This window comes from Hippopotamus amphibius, chromosome 4 (genome assembly GCF_030028045.1).
Source record: "Hippopotamus amphibius kiboko isolate mHipAmp2 chromosome 4, mHipAmp2.hap2, whole genome shotgun sequence".
Lineage (NCBI taxonomy): Eukaryota > Metazoa > Chordata > Mammalia > Artiodactyla > Hippopotamidae > Hippopotamus > Hippopotamus amphibius.
The window spans coordinates 23,155,996-23,178,029 of record NC_080189.1 but is presented as its reverse complement, the minus strand read 5'-3'; the positions used below and the strand labels follow the sequence as shown (position 1 = coordinate 23,178,029).

At 36.3% G+C, this 22,034-nt stretch overlaps 1 protein-coding gene across 5 annotated transcripts in view; it reads right to left on the bottom strand.

Annotated features, from left to right (window-relative positions):
• Window positions 1–3,142: 3,142 nt before the first annotated feature.
• The window catches only part of TMEM209 (transmembrane protein 209), a 36,821-nt gene continuing 17,929 nt past the window's right edge, over window positions 3,143–22,034 (bottom strand). For 4 of the 5 annotated variants that reach the window (XM_057733423.1, XM_057733420.1, XM_057733424.1 and 1 more), the window contains exons 10-15: window positions 18,216–18,341; window positions 12,895–12,992; window positions 11,769–11,883; window positions 11,563–11,660; window positions 9,811–9,884; window positions 3,143–5,216 (exon numbers count right to left, since the gene is read on the bottom strand). In XM_057733423.1, the coding sequence (XP_057589406.1) occupies window positions 5,162–5,216; window positions 9,811–9,884; window positions 11,563–11,660; window positions 11,769–11,883; window positions 12,895–12,992; window positions 18,216–18,341 (566 nt within the window). In that variant the 3' untranslated portion in view covers window positions 3,143–5,161. The other variant, XM_057733426.1, reaches the window with a different exon arrangement.

Below are 22,034 nucleotides of genomic sequence, written 5' to 3'. Positions count from 1 at the left end.
GACTACTCCTCTGCTCCTCAGGCTGTCCAGGGGATGATACCCTCCCCATTAGGAACAAAAGGGGCTTTTCTTTGGAGTTGGAGCTCAGTAAGCTAATGCCTGTATTCTGGGCCAAAACCATCACAGAGCTGCCTGATTCCAGTCTACACACCATGTGTTTGAGGAAGAATCATGCCTGGTTGTGGCTCCTGAAAAAACAAGTTTTGCCCCCAACAGAGCAGATCACCACCTTCTGACTTTCCTCCTATGGGATGCAGTTCATGAAAGCACAGTCTGATTCAGGGTTGTTATTTTTTCCTTCTAGTTTGGAAATGGGAAAGGAAGGAGAAAGTGTTTTCTTGGTAGACCAGAAAGCCTAGCCTTCAAGATACAAGGGCAATACTGTTTCTGATTGGGGAATGGCCAGGTCTGGGGTGGGGGAAGGAAAGAGGGAGCAAGAGACAGATACAGCTGGGCTATGACAGTTGGGGCGGGTGTGTGTGTGTCAAGGCATGAAGATCTGTATACATCTCAAACGATCTAAGAGTGAGAGAGTTGATTTTCAATGCCAAAAGTGCCATTTCCTAGTTTTGTTCTAACGTTATTTTTTTAAGAACTTTTATTGAGCTATAATTGACATACAATAAACTGCATATAAAGTGTACAATTTGATTTTTTCTTATTAATAATGTATATATGGCAATCCCAATCTCCCAATTCATCCCATCTAATGTTTTTCTGAAAGACTTTTTTAAAGCCATTTTTTCTTACCCAAAAGCACACCCATTATTTTCATTCAGCTTCTCAATGACCTCTGAAGTATGAACAATATCTTTCTTATACCCAGAAATCAGTGTGAAAGGTTAATTGTGTTAATTGCCTTGCCCCAACAGTGACAGAGCTCAGTCCTCTCAAGGCTCTTCTAGCTAGACTGACGGTGGAATATTCAATTTGTTTTGGGGGCATGAAAGGATTTAGTTATAGCTTTACATTTCATCCACAGCAGTGCCTGGCATTGTTTGCATGTGACTTTGGTATGGAATATCTTTGGGGTCACTGCTGTTCTAGGGACAGGATTCTGGGCACACATAAGGCTGTTCTCCATATTCATCCTGCTGTATTGGATTCTTCTCCCGAATGAAGTGCCACCCTCTGTAGAATCCATAACCTGTCCCCTAGGTCAGTGCAGTTCATTTGTGGAAATGGAATTTACTGTTGACAATTCGGGGATCAAATTAGAGATGTGGCTCAGAGCTAATGCCTAACAACCCTGCAGGCTCAGCACAAAGCCACTGGCACACACAGTGAGATGTGGCAATGTCACCGGGACATAAGAAGCACAGGTGCTGATTGTGCAAACCCCTCCCACTCTAAGTGGGCAGACACCCCCCACCCCACCCACCCAAGGATCCTTCTCCAAAGCCTTCTTGCCAGAGATTTCAGCCCTCTGCTGCTTATCCTCATGTACTTTTGGCCCTACCTACAACCTGGGGAATGCTATGACTGAAGCCACCTAGAGGGATGGGTGGGCCAGCTAGCCTCTCGCGGCCCCTCACAGTGGCCCCTGTAGCATCTGGGACAACGTGCTGCTGGTAAGTTCAATGGCCTCACCCCAGGTCACTAAGGAAGACCCCCAAGAGTACCAGGAATTGGTTGTGTATTTTCCTAACGCCTACACTTCTTAGGCAGTGTCCCTGCTGCAGCTCTTCAGGCCTGGGAATGTTTCCTTCTCCTTGAAGGAATGTTTCCTAGCCACAAACAGAAAGTCAGTGCACCTGGCTGCTCAAAAGGTGTCCTTTGAAGAGAACTCAAGCCTTTCCCAAAAGGTAGCTTTAGCCATCATCAAAGTCTTCCTGAACTGAGCAGCACAGCTCAGACTAGTAAAAAACTCAGGTCTTTCATGAGGATGAGACAAGCTATGAGGACCCACTCTCAGAGACTAAAAGTCATTTCTGAATTCATTCGTATGGCTGCTGAGTGCCAAAAAAGGGGTACAGACCTAATTATCCTGGGGAAGAAATGACTGCCAGCTGCAGTGGTCAGGATCAGCTCCCAAAAATAGCAGGTTTAATTAGAGCAAAGTCTCAAGGGAAGGGTAGACTGTAGAGGGGGGAAGGAACATCCCCAGAGAGTGATCAGGAGGGGCAGGAGGTACATGCAGAGAGCCCAGCGCGGAGCAGCCTACACTGGCTGAAGCCAAGGATCCAGGTGGATAAAACTAGCTTGGGACCAGACTGGGGAAGGCTTTAAATGTCAGGCCAAGGAATTTATCAGGAGAATAAAATGATCAAACAGGTGTTTTAGGAAGATGAATTTGAAGAGAATCTACAGGATGAATTGGAAAATCTGGAAACATGGCAACAATTAAGAAGCTGTGAGATTAATGGGGCTGTTGTAGTAGTCCTGTGTGAGTCGATAAGGGTGTAAATGAGCATAGTGGCAGCAGAAATGGAAAGGGACAGCTGCAAGAGACATTGTTAAGAAAGAATGGATGAGATTGCTGCCTGATTGGATTGGGGACCCACGGAGCTCAAGGAATCATGACAGTAGAGTTTTGAGTGTGGGTGACTGGTAGTACAATGAACAGAAAAAGGGATGTTAGAAGAGGGAGCTGTTTCAGCAGATGTGAATTCAGTTCCACACATGAAGAACGCACACGATATCCAAGTGGAAATGTCTGACAGGTCACAGGAAATTTAACACCAGAGCTCAGGAAGACAGTATGGTTGGTGATGAACTTGGGAATCAAATGCAGAGATGATAAATGAAGTAGCAGAATGAACAAGATCTCTAAGGAAAAGCATAAACAGTGAGAGAGAGGACCAAAGCCTGACATTTGAGGAATGCCCACATTTGAAGGATTTATATTACAAAGTTGAGTTTAGAAGTCCCACCTACATGCTGCATGTCTTCACCACTAAAATCAGTTTAAAGTGTAAAAGAGAAAGCCAAGCAATATAGCATTTTTATGTCACAGTAGGAACTAAATTATAAACACCTAAACATACCTCTAAAACAAATTTGGCTGAAGAAAAGGCTGATATTCACAGAGAAAAAAAGAATAAGTGATACAGTGAACTTAATCTAGAAGATCTGATCCCACAAGGGTAAGTCAAACAAAGAAAAGAAAAATTTGTGAGAAATATACTATACATAACATTTAATTAGAGAAAAGTAGGTATTTACTCAATTTAACACAAGGATCAAAAAATTTACCATATTTGCAGTGCACTGTCTTCCTGAAGTATGAATTCAAACTAATTCATCAAAATATTTTTAATAAAAGCTATAGTAAGTATATGCTGGCTCAAACATTTGTGAAGACAAGTTAACACATGAAAGCTACCCAGAGTACAGTAACCCACACCACCCTTAGTATGCAAACAAAATATCTTCTTTTTTAATGTTACCCCTAGTCTTTTTACATGAAACATTTACTGTATGTTGCAATTTTGACACACAAACTTTTTTTAATATAAGAAATGACACATCATTTTTTATTTTTTTGTAATTGTGAAGTAGACACAAACTTTTGAAATAGTAGATTTAAACTTGTTCTTATATTTAACATGTTTAATTGGTATTTTATCATAACAAATTTAACATATATCAAAAGCAGTTAAAAGATAGAAACTTCCTTTCCTTTGGACATCTTTTAAAAATCAGGAACAGGATTTACAAATTATACAAAATGAGCTGCACATGTAATACTGACATGGAGTTACAAAGAATATACTGGTTTTAGTTGTTTCTAACAATATGTCAACCTGGAAAATATATGCAATTGCTAGCTAGCTAGCCTTGGATATACTACATACACATGTAAGAAAATCAAGATGGAGAATCAAGCAAAACTTACAAACTTGGTAATTTCTTACTCTCAAGATATTTTTAACATACCTAAAAATTTAAACAGATATGATCTTAAAGAAGGGAATTCAATACAATATTATGGAATAGTGAAACTGAGTTATTAAAACTGCGGCAATTGTTTTCTTGATGTCTTCAGCCTATTAACTAAGACCTAAATAGTTTAATTCTATCAGCTAAATTTAATCTGAGTTGACTTATTTTTAGGTTTACTTTTTAATTTACAGTCTTTTATTCATGCCAAGTCTTTGAAACAGGTGTGATTTTACACTTACAGAGCATTGCAATTTGGACTAGGTGTGTTTCAAGTGCTTAATAATAGCCTCAGGTGGCTGCTGTATTGAACAGCACAGATTTAGAGAGACATATAAAGAAATGCATGTTGCATATGTGATTTCAAACCATGCAAAGTTGAAAAGTACCAGGAGAGAAAACAGTCAAGGGATCTGCGGGAGGTGGGTGGTGGAGGTGCGAATCGAAGGAGTGGGGAGAAGGATAGCCTCTTTGGAAAACCAACATTTAGGCAGAGCCTAGAAGGATGCTGAGGAGGGTTAGATAGACCAAGAGTGGGGCAGGAATGTCTTGGACAGCGGGAGTGCATGGAGGCCCTAGGATGAGAGTTGAGAGAGGGTTTGTCTGGCTGAGACAGGGAAGGAGAGGGGCAAGGCAAGACTGGAGTGGAAGGTAGGGGTGAGTGGGGCAGAGGAAAGATCATGCAGCATCTTTCAAACCATGTTCAAGACTGTGAACTTCATTAAGAGTTGATTTTTTAAACATTAATACTGTCAAATCTCTTTCAATAATATTTAAAAAATACACATGAACTAATATATTATTTACAAGTTTATCTCATTTCTTTGAAGATAGGCCTTGGGCTGATTTGCTGAACACTGGGGTAATATAGACATTTAAAAAAAATCAGCAATTTGCTTTTTAAAAAAAAATTATTTATATTAAATAATTCAATTGAAAAAACAATTTTTGTGGGGAAGAATCAGATGGATAATTCTTATTTGGGGGTTACAATGAAGAAGGACTCAAGGGGGAACTGCATTCTTTTGGGTCAACAAAAAATCTCAAGGGTTGTATTTTTTTCTGAAATGATAAAAAAAATTGAGTATTTCTTGGTGTAGAAGATATATGGCACACTTTCACAAAGAAGTTTCATAATAGCTAATTTTTTGTTAAATCTAAAGAGTCTGTAACATACACATATGTATCTTGTTTCAGAAGAGGCAGTGACTCAGAGATGCTTAGATTCAACTTCTGATTCAGTCAAATAAAGTCCAAATATTTTGAATTAAACGACCCGCTACTCGCCAAAAATCCACAAAATATTCACACCAGATAGACCAAGATTAACTCTCCTATAAAGAGAAAAAAAAAAGTTTTAGTGGAATTGATTGCCAAGCATTTAAGGTATTTTTTCTGTGTGTGTGTGTGTGTGTTTTAAGGTCTTTTTTCAAATAACTAAAACAGAAGTCTTTGCAAGGGATACATGTTTAATTGACATTTAGTGCTTTTCTGCAATAAGATGTTACACATGATTTATCAGGTGAATTCTAGTAACAGTAATTACTTTCTTAACTGTGCTTAAAACACAAATCTAGAATAAATAGATTTATGGAGTGTTGAAAACTAATTTTTCAGTGGACCTCAAGAATTATTACAACAGGACTTCCCTGGTGGCGCAGTGGTTGAGAATCTGCCTGCCAATGCAGGGGACACGAGTTTGATCCCTGGTTCAGGAAGATCCCACATGCTGCAGAGCAACTAAGCCTGTGTGCCACAACTACTGAAGCCCGAGCACCTAGAGCCCATGCTCCACAAAAGAAGCCACTGCAATAAGAAGCCCGCGCACTGCAATTAAGAGTAGCTCCTGCTTGCCGCAGCTAGAGGAAGCTCGCGTGCAGCAACAAAGACCCAACGCACCCAAAAAATAAATAAATTAAAAAGGAAAAAAAAGAATTATTACAACAGATACAGTTAACAGGACAATTTTAGCAAGTAGGATTTAAGTGTCAATTAAATTTTTAAAAATGGAGGATTTAGAGATGCTAGGCCTCTTAGAGAATTTCACCTATTTGATTTTAATTAGGAGTCTTCTAATAATTAGGGACGTTTTAGTAAATCTGCATATAGGTAGTACAGTAAAACCCTGAATTCGAGTAACTTGTTTTGTGAGTGTTCCGCAAGAAGAGCAAACATTTCTAATAAATTTAAATTTGATATACAAGCGATGTCTTGCAATACGAGTAGTACGTGATGCCGAATGTCACATGATCACAACTGTGCCAAAGGAGCTGACCACCTACGAAATGATGGATCTGCATCGCGAGCGACAGCAAGAGGTTATGGAGGAGATCTCGTCTGCAGAAGAGGAGGAGGAAAAGGAGGAGGAATCCCTCACTTCAAATGAGATTAGGGAGATGTGTAAAACGTGGAAAACAGTGCAAAATTTTATAGAAAAGCACCACCCGAATAAGGCTGTAGCAGTGCGAGCAATGAATCTGTTTAACGACAATGCAATGTTACATTTCCGTGAAATCCTCAAAAGGAGGCAGAAGCAAGTGTCATTCGATAGGTTCCTTGTTAAACTTGCGCGAAAAGAAAAAGATTCCACTGAGCCAACAGATAGCAGTGATTCCATTAGTGATAGTGAAAGTCGTCGTACACAACAACCCTCCTCTCTCTTGTCTTCCTCACACCAGCCACGAAGGTTTTAAAAGGTAAGTGCAGGTTAATTTGTTTTTCTTTATATTTTGTATTTTCTTTATTATTTTGTATTATATTACTGTATTGTAATAATTTTTATACGAATATTTTTGGGTTGTGGAACGAATCATCTGAGTTTCCATTATTTCTTACAGGGAAATTCGCTTTGATATACAAGTGCTTTGGATTACAAGCATGTTTCCAGAATGAATTATGCTTGCAAACCAAGGTTTTACTGTATTAATATAGCTTAAAGTATACCATGCTGCGCATAATAAAAAGAAAAAAACTACTCCACAGAATAATACAACTGTATTCACAGTAAGAGGGGAGGAGAAGAGGGCCGTAAGAGAGAAATATTACTCATCTAACAAAATAATCTACAACGTCCAAGAAGAACCACATACCTCTATTATCTGGAACTATGGGAGTAATATCACAAAAAAAAAGCTACAAGAGTTTCAAGTAGCTGCTTTCGGGCTTGGGCTTGGGGAATACTGGGAACTGCTCATTTCTGTCATGAAATTTTAGCATAATGTGACTTTTAAAATTATGAGTATCTATTAATTTTGATAAAAAAATTTAGAAGTATGTTACCAAAAATGCCCTTCAAAAAAGGTCATTTCATCAACTGTGTTTTCCCATTTTTCCATACTCTCACCAACATTGCAAATGAGGAACTCAAATTTGATAGAAAAAAATGTTTTAATTTTGGCTTGCTTGTATATGAGGCTAAGCATCTTTTCATGTTTATTAACCATTTGCACACTCTTCTATGAAAACGTCTTTCCCGTGTCTTTGACCATTTTCTATATTTTTCTTTTCTAATTAACATATATGCTCTTTATACATGATGGATATTAACTTGGCTTTGCTCTAAGTGTTGCAATTATAATGTTTTGTCTCACTTTGTTATTTAGTTTTAAAGTTTATTTATGGTATCTTTTGCTAAACAGGACACAAATTACTGTGCAGCCCATTCTGTCTAGATTTTTTTTTCCTTTTTGGATGTAAAACATTCATCTCATTCCAGTAACCGCACAACTATGGGGCACTGAATTGATAATCTATTTGTATCAATCTGCTGTGTTATAGGCATGATTCCAAATGGACTGTATTTGAGCCACTTGCTTATTTCCTTTAAGGTACAGGAGAGAAGTTTTTAACATTTGATTGTCCCAAAACATATTAAAAAAGATTAATCAACCATATTTTAAAAGTAATAATTTCAAAGATTTTTTCCCTTGGTTAAAAAAAATCCCAAATAAATAAAACATGGATTACTTTTAGTCTAAAATATTTCATTTTCCACATGTAAGTTGCTCATTCAGAGAACATAACCACTTGAAAAATTATATAAATTCTTTTGGGCCTCTGAGTAAATTACTGGCCCTACTAAGTACTTGGTTGGCCAAAAAGTTTGTTTAGACTTTTCCATAAGAGGTTAATGGAAAACCCAAACAAACTTTTTGGCCAACCCAATACCTTTTAAAGATTTTATATTTTTACGTATATGACAAACTATATATGGCACTCAACACAAGCTTCATGCTATCATCACAAATTACTTATGTATTGAGTATCAATTTAGATTTTTAGAGGAAAAGATAAATTTTCAATTAAAACCCAAAATTCATTATTTATTTAAAATACTTCTAAATTAATTCCTCACTTCAAGACAGCCATCCAGAAACACTGTTAAGTGAAGAATTACAAAACAATATATTTATAGCACATTCCCTCTTTCATATATCTATATATTTCTAAATACTGCTAGAAAATCTAGGGAAAAAGTCTATATTTACTGACAGAAGAATATCTAAGATACACCATAAGACTGAAAGGTAGGTCACAGAATAGTACGTTTGGGTACAATATATTTTTAAACAAAATGAAAAATAAAAACAAAATCAACTTTCCCCAGAAAGTAGTCTAAAAACATACACCTGAAACTGTTAACACACTGGATATCTCGAGGGAGTGGGAATGAGAAAGAGTTAATCAGAGGGGCGTTTTCAATTTCTAGTTTATACACTGTGACATTGTTTAAATATTTCTATATTGAGCATACATTATTTTTGTAATTAAAAAAATAAAGAAAAAAGAGCCATGGTACCATAGACGCCTGACAAAAGAGTTTCCTATTTAATCTTTCTTACATTAAAATATATAACCTTAAAAAGTTAAACAGTAAAAAGAAACAGGTGAAAATAATTGTAATAACATTTCATTTAACTCAGTATATCCAACATATTATTTCAACATGTAATCAATATACAAAATTATTAATGAGATATTTTACTTTTTCTTTTTTGGTACTAGGTCTTCAAATTCCAGTCTATGTATTTTACATTGACAGCCCATCTCAATTTGGACTAGGCATGTTTCAAATGCTTAATGCCACATGTGGCTGGCAGCTGCTGTATTGGACAGTGCAGTACTAGAACCTGTATAAAACAGGACACCTAAATAAAACTGAAAAGAAGCATGCATATCAGAAATGGAACAGACCCCTGATGTTTTCTACTCAGTCCTTCCCTTTACATTTTTTTAGCCTCAGGTTACTTAGTGCAGGCATAGATGGACCCAGAACCCAGATTTTCAGACTTTCAGTCTTTGCATTAACAGATTTACCCAGCATTAGCTGGGGTCCATTTACTTCAAATATTATTTGAAGGACTAAAATTTCAAATCACCAAAATGACAAGATAACAATTTTGAGTTTACTGTAATAGTATGTGAACTTCATTACTAAGTATTTAGAATAAACAAAGTAAACAATTTCAACTGACCATTTTTCCATCCCAATTAACAATACAATGGAATGGGTGCTGACTCAGTCTCTCTGGAAGTATAAACATTTTGCAGAAGACTTTGTGTCTGAAATGGGATAGCTTGAATAAATAGGACTCCAGCTGTTTTTTTTTTTTTTTTTTTTTTTTATTTTAAAGTGGCAAGAGCCTGATACATTACAGTTGTTCCTCTGGGGGACACAGCTGTAAAGCCAATGATGTGGTCAAACTGCTTTTTTATCAGTAGAGAAATGGAGGTTCCAAGGAATTACTGTAATGGACTTGCTCAAGATGGCAGAACTGGGTCGTGACAGGGCTGAGCTAGTACTAGAAGCCATATCTCTTACTGTTCAGTCCACAAATCTTTTCAGTATATGATGCTGCTTTCTGCAGAAACTGGACATAAGAAAAACAGTATATAAATTAAGTACCTGTATTTCTAAAACATACCTACCCAAGCATTCCTGACTCTTTGGTCTTTATGATGTAGAGGAACATTAACAACGTATGAAACATATTATTTCGGCCCTGGAACAAAGACAAAAAATACAGCAAGATTTAAACCAAATCAAACCATTCAGCTTGATAGGTAAATTCAGATCTTATCAATTTGTACTCCACTAACTCAGAATTCCATGTAATTTAGCCTTTCATTCATTCATTAAAGTGCCTACTTTCGTGCTAGGAAGTGGGAATATTATGGTGACTAAGACAGAGAGAATGCATGTAGTCAAGGAGCTTAAAGTCTAATAGGAAAGGCAGACAGGAAACTCAGAATTACAATCCAGTGTGATAAATGTTATGAGAAAGGAGGAGGTGTAGGGTGCCATGGGACATATGCATTAAACCCAGAGTGGTGAGGCAAGCAATGCCTCCCTGAGAGAGAGATGAAGTTGCGACCTGAAAGATGAGCAGAAGTAAAGACACTGGGAAGTTCCCATACATGGGGAGCAGCATTTATGAAGGTCTAGATGGGAGCTATTCTGAAGCTGGTACCCCGGTACCCCTGTATCCTACACAAAAAACACTCTATTCCCAAAATTAACAGCATAAACAACAGTGTTGGGATTAAAAAGCCTTTAATCACACTTCAAAATACATTATGATATATGTTAACGGGGTACGTAACATATTAAATGTAAATTTATTTTACCTACATGGGACTACAAGGCAGCATTTTGCTAGCACTAAAGTCAAACTATTATATGTAATTTCTGGTCTGTGAAATAGCTCCTAATTTAGACTTTCAATTTACTGATTAACTTATACCTGCTTACTCTGAGTTAGTGTTTTTACTAAAAAAATCTTAGGATATATGATTTTTAAAGACAGTGTTTCTTTAAAAAAGATTTGCATGGAACTTAAATATTTACACTTACAAAGCTGAAATAGTAAACTTAAAAAAAATGAAATATTCTCTCCTGGGTATCTGATGGAGTGAAGAATACAGTTTATGATTATAGTCTTTGTAAAATTTCTTAGTAAAGATGCTGGTAACAAAAATAACTGCAAAGGTCATCAACAGAACTGATGTCTATAATCAAGAGTAAAACACCTGGATAGAAGTGTAAACTGGTACAATCACCTTTTTTATAAAGTAATTTGATAAATGTATTTTAACAGCCTTGAAAATATTCTATGACCTAGAATTGTACTTTTGGACTTTGGGCTAAAAAAATTATCCAAAATGCAGACAGCTATAGGCATAAAGGTATTTATGATCATAAAGACTTGGAAACATCCAAAATATCCAACTATAGCAGAATGGTTGAATAAATTATGTTATAATTTTATTATGAAGTTTTAAAATAGCCATTAAAAAGTGTTTTAATGAAGACACTTAAAGGCATGGAAAATTATAACGTTAATTTTTAAAAGGTTATAAAACTACATAAATAATGATTTCAACCTATTAAAAAGTACAAAGAAAGACCAAAATGAAATTTACCAAAAAAATTATACCAAATGTTAACAATAGCTTCCTCTAAATAATGGAATAATGAATTTTTCTTCCTTTTCTTCATACTTTTCCAAATTAAGCACATATTACTTTTAGAGTTTAAAAAAAAAAGGATATAAAAGTAACTCTTTTCCCCTAATTTAAAAAGTTTACCTATTCCATAAACAAGAGAATCTAATTTAAAAAACATTATCGAAGCAAGTCATCCATGACATCAGTAATAGCAACTGCTACATTTAGAAGTACCTTTGGAAGATTGTAGACATGACGCTGGTAGATTAGCTCATAATGGGGAGGGTTGATAGCACTCTGATAAATGCAAAAAACATTCTCATTTGTCACATCTGTAAAGGAAATATGCTACATTAAAAAAACAAAACAAAACCGCTAAACCACTAGACATATTTCATGTGAAAAGCTCAACTCATTCTTTTAGGGGAGGTTGTTTATACCTGGTTTATTTGGTGTCTGAACAAAGTGCTGAGAAGTAAATGTTTTTCCATCAGGGTATTTAGGATGTGGAGGTAATCTGGAATCGAGGTAGGTGCAAAATACGTGCATGATGATCTGAAGACGAGGAAATAAGTTTTCAAAGTCAGTATGAAAATCTATCAAGTATGTGGTAGTCTACAAACATCTGTTTATAATGACTCCAATTCTTAAATTTTCCCCAAAGAAAGAATTAGCAAAAATGCTTTCAAGTTATTATATTTGTAAGATGAAATTTATAAAATGAAAAGATAAAAGTAAGACATTCATAGTTTTCTGTCAAGTGGATCATTCACACCCATATAGGTAACTAACAGCAAAATCAAAATAAAATACACATACATTCAATTCTCATTTTGAGTATCAGCATTTAGAACTTCATTTCCATGCATAATAGTCATAAAAAAACCATAATTTTGAAAAACTCTTAAATGCTCAAAAACTTTATACTCTTTGATCTCATAAATCCAATTCTAGGAATCTTTCTTAAAGTCACAACCCCAAATAAGAAAGAAATATGCATTATGTTACTCCTGGCAGTATTATTTAAGATAGAAAAACAAAAATCCCTCCCCTACTACGTTTCCCAAACTTTTAGGTCCAATATAGGAGAACAGTTAAATGACAGTGTGTAATACTGCAAATACTTAAAACACTGAAAAGTGAAAAACAGCAGGATACAAAATTTTACATATGGGATTACTATATTTATATCGATAAAAACATTAAAAATAGCACAGTCTAAGTAAAGAAAAAAAATACACCAAAATATATGAACAGTGGTTGGGTTAAGATGCTGGTACAATTTTAGTTTTTTATTTCTACTTAGTTGCTAAGTTCTTTTTATTTATTATTATTATTTATTCATTCATTTACTTTCTTTTCTGGCTGCACTGGACGGCCTGCGGGATCTTAGTTCCCCAACCAGCGACTGAACCCAGGCCCATGGCAGTGATAGCGCTGGTCCTAACCATTGGACCACTGGGGAATTCCCTCTAAGTTCTTTTTAATGATCACTTTCATAATGGAAAAATAAACCCAATAACAAAAATGTCAAAATGAAAAAACAAAATAAAACTGAGGACTTACAGCAGAATCAGTGGGCAGGTCTGTATCCCACTTGCGACCTTTGAAGTCTCCACCTCTATTCCAACGAAACGAGCTCATACAGCCTCCTTGAGAAAGTTCTGGAGCAACAAAGGTGAAATTAAAAAAGCTAGGAATATACAAGAAAGGAGGAAAAACAGGCTAAGGGGTTACAATAAGGAAAGCATAGCATAAAAACCTGATCAAAACATACAAAGAAATACAAGATATAAAAGATTAAATAGCACCATGAAGAAAGAATCAGATAAATCCAAAATGTGAGACAAGATTACTATTCTGGATTCTTAAAAAAGTCAGTGTAATGTGGGGAAAAAAAAAGGTGGCAGAACTGTTCTAGACAAAGAGACCAAAAAAAGTAAATAAATAAAAATAAAACAACACAATGTAATGTGTGACCATAAACTCTTTCTATCCTGGCTGGTTAGGAAAAAGAAAAAGGGTATATAGCATTCTTTGGATTTATATTTGAATATAAACTGTATACCAGATGATATTATAGAAACATTAATTGTTAAGGCTTGATAATTGGATTATGGTTATGCAGGAGAATGTTCTCATTTTTAAGAATTTGTGTGCCAAAAAGTAATAATGTCCACAATGGCGGAGCAAAAAAATGTCTGTGTGTGTATGTAAAATGCATGTGTGTATGTATATATGGAGAGAGAGAGAATCAAATATGGCAAAATGATGGTAACTGTTCAATCTAGAAGCCCCATACAGTGTTCACTGTATTTAAACTTTTTTTTTGTATATTTGCTATATAAAACTTTATATAATTACACTTTGTATATATGTGCACACAAACACGCTTGTTTTGGATGTATAAATATCCTGCTATCTATAAGGCAATCTTGCCAAAAACTGCCACCTGAATTTACAGGAAATACATAGGACAGAGGATCATGTAGAAATACACCACGGGGATACATTCAACAAAATCCACATCATGGGAAACTCTACAGGACAAACAACCCAGTTCTTTCAACAAATAAGTTGCAAAGAAAAAAAAAGGATGCATGAGAAATCTACAGCTTAAAAGAAACATATATATCAATCATAACATGTGATAATATTTTAACCCCAACTCAAACAACAAAAACAGTAATTATACATTTTATGAGATGGTTGGAAATTTGTACATAAGCTATATATTTCATGATATAAAAATATTAGGTGTGATAACTGTATTGTGGTTATCTTTTTAAAAGGTCTTATTTCTACAGATACATACAAAGATAACTGCAGATGAAGTGATAATGATATATATGACTGGCTTCAAATAATACAGGAAGGGAGGAGGTAGCTGGGGATGTGGATAGGGCAGGGGTTGCCCAGGGGCTGCTGGTTGTTGGGACTGGGCGTTATGTACAAGAAGGTTGAGCATATTGTTGTATCTAGTTTTACATATGCTTGAATTCTCCTTATACAAAACGTTTTTAAAAAGTCACGACAGATGTTTATTCCTGAACCCCAGTCCAAACGTAAAATAGGGGCACCATAACATTTTCAAGTTAATATTTATGATAAATCTAAAGAGTGAAATACTATTTCTAAAATTTGTTTTAGTGATGAGAACTATTTACAGAGTTTATCCAAATAAATGTAGGGAGGCATAAAGAGAGTATGTGGGAGTATCAGGGAGGCTAAATTTCCTGATTCTCAAGTTGCCGAGACCAGCTCGGCGACTCGAGGTGAGTGACGGGTGCCGCAAGCTTGAAGAAGACACAGACACAGACTGAAGAGAAAAGTGGGACCGGGGGGCTCAAGACCTCTCGGATCAAGAGCCCCACTGACTCATCCCAGGCTGCTTTTATTGAGTTCGTGGGCTAACATTCTCAGGTTACACTCATAAACAATCAAAGGCCTCACATGATTGAGGCAATTATCTTTGTTTACTTCCTGGGCCTGAGTTGAGCAGGTGTGGATTTGAGCTGGGGGTGGAGAGCAAAACAGCCCTGGGGGCAGGAGACCTCGCTCAGATATTAGGGGTCTGTGCCCCACCCGTGTTGGCCCCTCTGCGACTGTGCCTGTCTTAGGTTGTTCCTCCCTTGAGGAATCTTACCCGTCTCTGGCTAACCAGTCATCCTCCGGGGCCAAACACGGTGATATAAGGATGCACCACCCCTGTTGGCCCCTCTGTGGCTGTGCCTGTCTTAGGTTGTTCCTCCTCTGAGGAATCTTACCCGTCTTTGGCTAACCAGCCATCCCTCAGGACCAAACAGGGTGATATTAGTCTCCACGCCCCGCACCCTCAGCTCCTCCACTGCTCAAGAATCCCATCGCTCGGCCCACATCAAAAAGGTTCCAGAATGTCTTCCCACATCAAGTCAGTCTCCTTAGCAGATCATATTTTGCCCAAATAATCAGAATATAACAGAGCCAAGAGATAAACTATGGTCAACTAATCCATGACAATGGAAGCAAGGATATACAATGGAGAAAAGACAGCCTCTTCAGTAAGTGGTGCTGGGAAAACTGGACAGCTACATGTAAAAGAACCAAATTAGAACACTTCCTAACGCCATACACAAAAATAAATTCAAAATGGATTAAAGAGCTAAATGTAAGGCCAGATACTATAAAACTCCCAGAAGAAAACATAGGAAGAACACTCTTTTACATAAGTCACAGCAAGATCTTTTTTGATCCATCTCCTAGAGTAATGGAAATAAAAACAAAAATATATAAGTGGGACCTAATGAAACTTAAAAGCTTTTGCACAGCAAAAGAAACCATAAACAAGACAAGAAGGCAACCCGCAGAATGGGAGAAAATACTTGCCAACAAAGCAACAGACAAAGGATTAATCTCCAAAATATACAAGCACTTCATGCAGCTTAATACCAAAAAAGCAAATAACCCAATCCACAAATGGGCGGAAGACCTAAATAGACATTTCTCCAAAGAAGACATACAGATGGCCAACAAACACATGAAAAGATGCTCAACATCACTCATCATCAGAGAAATGCAAGTCAAAGCCAAAATGAGGTATCACCTCACACTGGTCAAAATGATCATCATCAAAAAAATCTAGAAACAACAAATGTTGGACAGTGTGTGGAGAAAAGGGAACTCTCCTTCACTGTTGGTGGGAATGTAAGTTGGTACAGCCACTGTGGAAAACAGCTTCGAGGTTCCTTAAAAAACTAAAAATAGAACTACCATATGATCCAGTAATCCCACTACTGGGCATATACCCAAAGAAAACCATAATCCCAAAAGAAACATGTACTGTAATGTTTATTGCAGCACTATTTACAATAGCCAGGACATGGAAGCAACCTAAATGCCCATCAACAAATGAATGGATAAAGAAGATGTGGCATATATATACAATGGAATATTACTCAGCTATAAAAAGGAATGAGATGGAGCTATATGTAATGAGGTGGATAGACCTAGAGTCTGTCATACAGAGTGAAGTAAGCCAGAAAGAGAAAAACAAATATTGTATGCTAACTCATATATACAGAACCTAAAAAAAAAAAAAAAAAGGTACTGATGAACCCAGTGACAATACAAGAATAAGGATGCAGATGCAGAGAATGGACTGGAGGACACGAGGTTGGAGGGCGGCAGGGGGCGAAGGGGAAGCTGGGACGAAGTGAGAGAGTAGCATAGACATATATATACTGCCAACTGTAAAACAGATAGCCAGTGGGAAGTTGCTGTATAACAAAGGGAGATCAACTTGATGATGGATGATGCCTTAGATGGCCGGGACAGGGAAGGTTGGGGGTGTTGCGGGAGGGAGGGAATATGGGGATATGTGTATAAATACAGCCGATTCACTTTGGTGTACCTCAAAAACTGGTTCAAGAGTGTAAAGCAATTATATTCCAATAAAGAGCTAAAAAAAAAAAAAAAAAGCTTTGCACAGCAAAGGGAAATATAAACAAGATGAAAAGACAACTCTCAGAATGGGAGAAAAAATTTGCAAATGAATCAACAGACAAAGGATTAATCTCCAAAATATATAAACAGTTCATCCAGCTCAATATCAAAAAAAATAAACAACCCAATCAAAAAATGGGCAGAAGACCTAAACAGGCATTTCTCCAAAGAAGACATAAAGATGACCAAGAGGCACATGAAAAGCTGCTCAACATCACTAATTATGATAGAAATGCAAATCAAAACGACAATGAGGTATCACCTCACACAGGTTAGAATGGACATCATCAGAAAATCTACAAACAGTAAATGCTGGAGAGGGTGTGGAGAAAAGGGAATGCTCTTGCACTGTTGGTGGGAATGTAAATTGATACAGCCACTATGGAGAACAGTATGGAGGTTCCTTGAAAAACTAAAAATAGAATTACCATATGACCCAGCAATCCCACTGCTGGGCATATACCCAGAGAACACCATAATTCAAAAAGACACATGCACCCCAGTTGCAGCACTATTTACAACAGCGAGGACATGGAAGCAACCTAAATGTCCATCAACAGATGAATTGATAAAGAAGATGTGGTACGTATATACAATGGAGTATTACTCAGCCGTAAAAAGGAACGAAATTGGGACATTTGTAGAGACATGGATGGACCTAGAGACTGTCATACAGAGTGAAGTAAGTCAGACAGAGAAAAACAAATATTGTATATTAATGCATATATGTGGAATCTAGAAAAATGGTACAGATCAACTGGTTTGCAAGGCAGCAATAGAGACACAGATGTAGAGAACAAACATATGGAAACCAGGGCAGGGGGAGGGGGGTGAGGGTGGGATGAATTGGGAGACTGGGATTGCCATATATACATTACTAATAAGAAAAAAAATTCAAATTGTACACTTTAAATACACACAGTTTATTATATGTCGATTATATCAAAAGTTCTTAAAAATAGAGAATATAACAGAAATATAAAGACGCAACATGTTACATATAACATAAAAATGGAAAGAAATAGGATCAGCATGCTGAAATTATAAAGAATGTCACTGTGGCATCCATTCTTGGTAGTTTAAGAATAGAAAATGAGTGAAATATTCATGTGAGCCCATTTAGCTCATATTTAAGTTTCCCTATATAGAACAAAATTGTTAATTAATGCATTCAAGGTTAACTATGTTATTTTGACCATTTTTAAGCATATAAAATATAAAACCCAAAAGTTGTTCAAGTATAAGCCTTAATAAAGCCATAGTTAAATACATATTTATAAAATAAGATCATACTTTAGTGATACTTTTAATTTTTTCAAAAAATTTTTTCCATGTTGTCTTTATTTATAAAATTTCAAAGTAGTGAAAAAGCTCTCATTTTTTTCTCTCTTCAAATCAATAATTACCTTTGATCCTTTCAAACAAGTATTCCTGATTTGGCGTGAGGTCTAGATACTGCACGATTGTATTCAGAGTTGGAATGAGTGGAGCTTTGACCAGAGCAGCCTGTTTCAAGCTAGTAATACTAGCTTCTGTTAAAATTAAAACACACAGAACACAGATTATTCTTCATGTGGATCTTTGAAAAAACTTCAAATGCTCTTCCTTCAATAGATGTTGAAAGAGTAAACAAAGGAACGATAGTTATCTTAACAATCTGCATTATCTACTTTACCTACAATTTATTTGCTCATTTCTGGCAAGGTAGCCAGATTTACACACACAAACACACGCACACTCCAAAAACAGCCAAATCCATTTTGGCAGTTCTATATACATAGAAGATTTTTGTGGGGTATATATAAGAAGATACACACTAGCTTTCAAAATCAGGTTGAATTAAAAATTGTCCATTACGTGGGCAAAAACTGGAAATAATCTAAATGTCATCACAAGGTGACTAGATAAACAAATTATGGTATACCTGAGTAGTAACTCAGCAATAAAAGGGCAACAACTATTGACAGACAACTGAATAATCAACAACAGGATAATTTCAAAATAATTATGCTGAGTAGAAGAAGCTGTACAAAGAAAGTAATACATACTGTATGATCCCATTTGTTTAAAATTCTGGAAAATGCAAACTAATGTACAGTAATAGAAAGAAGATTGTGGTTGCTTGGAGAGGGAGTGAGTGTAGGGGTAGAGTGATGCATACAGGGATTACACAAGGGCCTGGGGAAACTTTTGGAGGTGATGGGTATGTTCATTACCTTGATGGCTGTGATGGTTTCATGCATGGCATACATATGTCAAAACTGTTCACTCTATGACTTCCTTGGTGGTGCCTATACAGGGGACACGGGTTTGAGCCCTGGTCTGGGAAGATCCCACATACTGCGGAGCAACTAAGCCCTTGCGCTACAACTACTGAAGCCCACGCGCCTAGAGCTTGTGCTCCAGCAACGAGAAGCCGCCTCAGTGAGAAGCCCACACACCACAATGAAGAGTAGCCCCCACTCGCCACAACTAGAGAAAGCCTGCATGCAGCAACGAAGACCCAGTGCAGCCAAAGGAAAAAAAAAAACCCCAAAAAACCAAAACTGTTCACTCTAAAAATGCAGTTTAGCCTATGTCAAATATACCTCAATAAACCTATTTAAAAATGTAAAAAAAAAAAAAAAAAAAAAAAGGTTGTCCATTATGCCAGTGACAAGTGAAAACTTTTATGAGTGATTTCTCTCATCACTTCATGAAAGACCGTATCCAAAGAAATTAATAAACTAACACAAAGTTTCAAAATGTCCAACCATACTAGTAATACCCAATGTTGGGAAAAAGGCTTTCTTATATGTGACATTATTGCTAGAATATAAACTGGTGTAAGCTTTTTGAAGGGCTATGTACATTAAAAGCCTTAAAATATTTATACCTATTGAACTTACAACTTCATCTCTAAGAAATTATCCTATGGAAATAATTATAAATGTACACAAATATTTAGGTAAAAAGGACATTTACTCACAGCATTATTAATAACAGTAAAGGGAAAAATCTTCTAAAGTTTAAATAATAAAGATCAGTTAAGTACAACATATTACATACATAAAGAAGAAATACAAACTAGCCATAAAAATAGTACTGGAGAATAAGTAACAAAACAGAAAAAGTGAAGGGAAAAAAGCAGGTAACAAAACAGTATGACCCCAATTTAATTGAAAATATATACATACATATGTACTATTTGCTCAACTCCTAAATATATACTTTTCACATTTTAATGTTCTTAAATTATGGTATAACTTATAATTGATATATATAGTATCACAATATTTTTCTCCAAAAAAGAATAAGTCATGGTGACTTAAAATTGATTGACTGTGGTTATTTCCTGAAGCAAAATCATAGGTAATATTCTTTGTGTATTTCTGTACTTTCCAAATTTTCTACAATGAACATATGCATGTTGCTTTTGTAGTGATAAAACAATGTTATTCTTTTTCATTTTTTAAAAATTTATTTATTTATTTATTTGGCTGTGCTGAGTCTTAGTTGCGGCATGCAGGATCTTTAGTTGCAATACGTGGGATTCTAGTTCCCTGACCAGGGATCGAACCAGGTCCCCCTGCATTGGGAGCTCGGAGTCTTAGCCACTGGACCACCAGGGAAGTCCCGATCCTTTTTAAAAAGCACATCACGCTGGTAAAAATGTTGTGAAAGATATATTTTTTTTTCATATCTTTATTGAAGTATAATTGCCTTACACTGTTGTAAAAGTTTCTGCTGTACAACAAAGTGACTCAGCTGTATTTATACATATATCCCCATATCCCCTCCCTCTTGAGCCTCCCTCCTACCCTCCCTATCCCACCTATCTAGGTCATCACCCATCATCGAGTTGATCTCCCTGTGCCATGCAGCAGCTTCCCACTAGCTATTTTACATTTGGTAGTGTATATATGTTATGATACATATTTTTACAGCTTATAAAAAAGCTCAAAAACAATAAGCATAAGTTCAAAAAATATTACCAAGACCTAGAAAGTAATCCTTCTGACTTTGGAGTCAGAGAGCTCTGGCCTCAAATCACTGCTCTGTGACACTGGGCAAGTTACTTAACCTCTCTGAGTCTTAGTAGCCTGACCCATAAAATGGGGCACTAAAAGCTAGCTTTCAAGGTTAATGTGAGTGTTGTATACATTATATATAAAATATTTGGATACTCAATAAATGGGTACTAGTGATGTACAAATCTATATTTAGTCCAGAGAATAAAGAATGATTAAAACATAATCAGGGACTTCCCTGGTGGCACAGTGGTTGGGAGTCTGCCTGCCAGTGCAGGGGACATGGGTTGGATCTTTGATCCTGGAGGATCCCACATGCCGCAGAGCGGCTGGACCCATGTGCTACAGCTACTGAGCCTGTCTGCCACAACTACTGAAGCTCAAGGCCTGAGGGCCCGTGCTCTGCAACAGGAGAGGCCACCGGATTGAGAGGCCTGTGAGAGTAGCCCTCGCTCAGCGGTGGGGACCCATGGCAGCCAAAAATGAATAAATGAATAAATAAAAAATAAATCTTAAGGAAAGAAGATACCCAAAGCAAGTGGAAAGTTAATGTGCAATCCACAGCTCTTACATATTTCAAAGAGAAATTTATTCCTTTATTTTGAAATCTAATTACTTAACACTAAATAATATATAGTTACTTATTTAGTGTTAAATTATTTGCCTAACATTTTTTATGCTTTGTACAACTTTGTAATTAATATCTAATAAGAGACTTGTATCTTGAATATATAAAGAACACCTACAACTCAATAATAAAAAGACAACCCAATTTAAAAATGAGTAAAAGGGAACAAAATGGGTAAAGGATCTGAAAAGATATTTCTCCTACAAAGATATAGGAATGGACCAGCACATGAAAGATGCTCAACATCACTAGCCATCAGGGAAATGCAAATGTGATACCATTTCACATCCATGAGGATAACTAAAGAAGACAGACAATAACAAGTATTGGCAAGGATGCGAGAAACTGGAGCCCGCGTACTCTGCAGATGGGGATGTAAAATGGTGCATCCGCTTTAGAAAACAGTTGGGCTATGCCTCAAAAGGTTAAACATGGATTTACCATATGGTTCAGCAATTCCACTTCTCAGTAATACCCAAGAGAAATGAAAACAATTATTCACCCAAACACTTGTACACAACTGTTCATAGCAGCATTATTCATAATAACCAAAAAGTGAAAACAAACCAAAAGTCAATCAACTGACG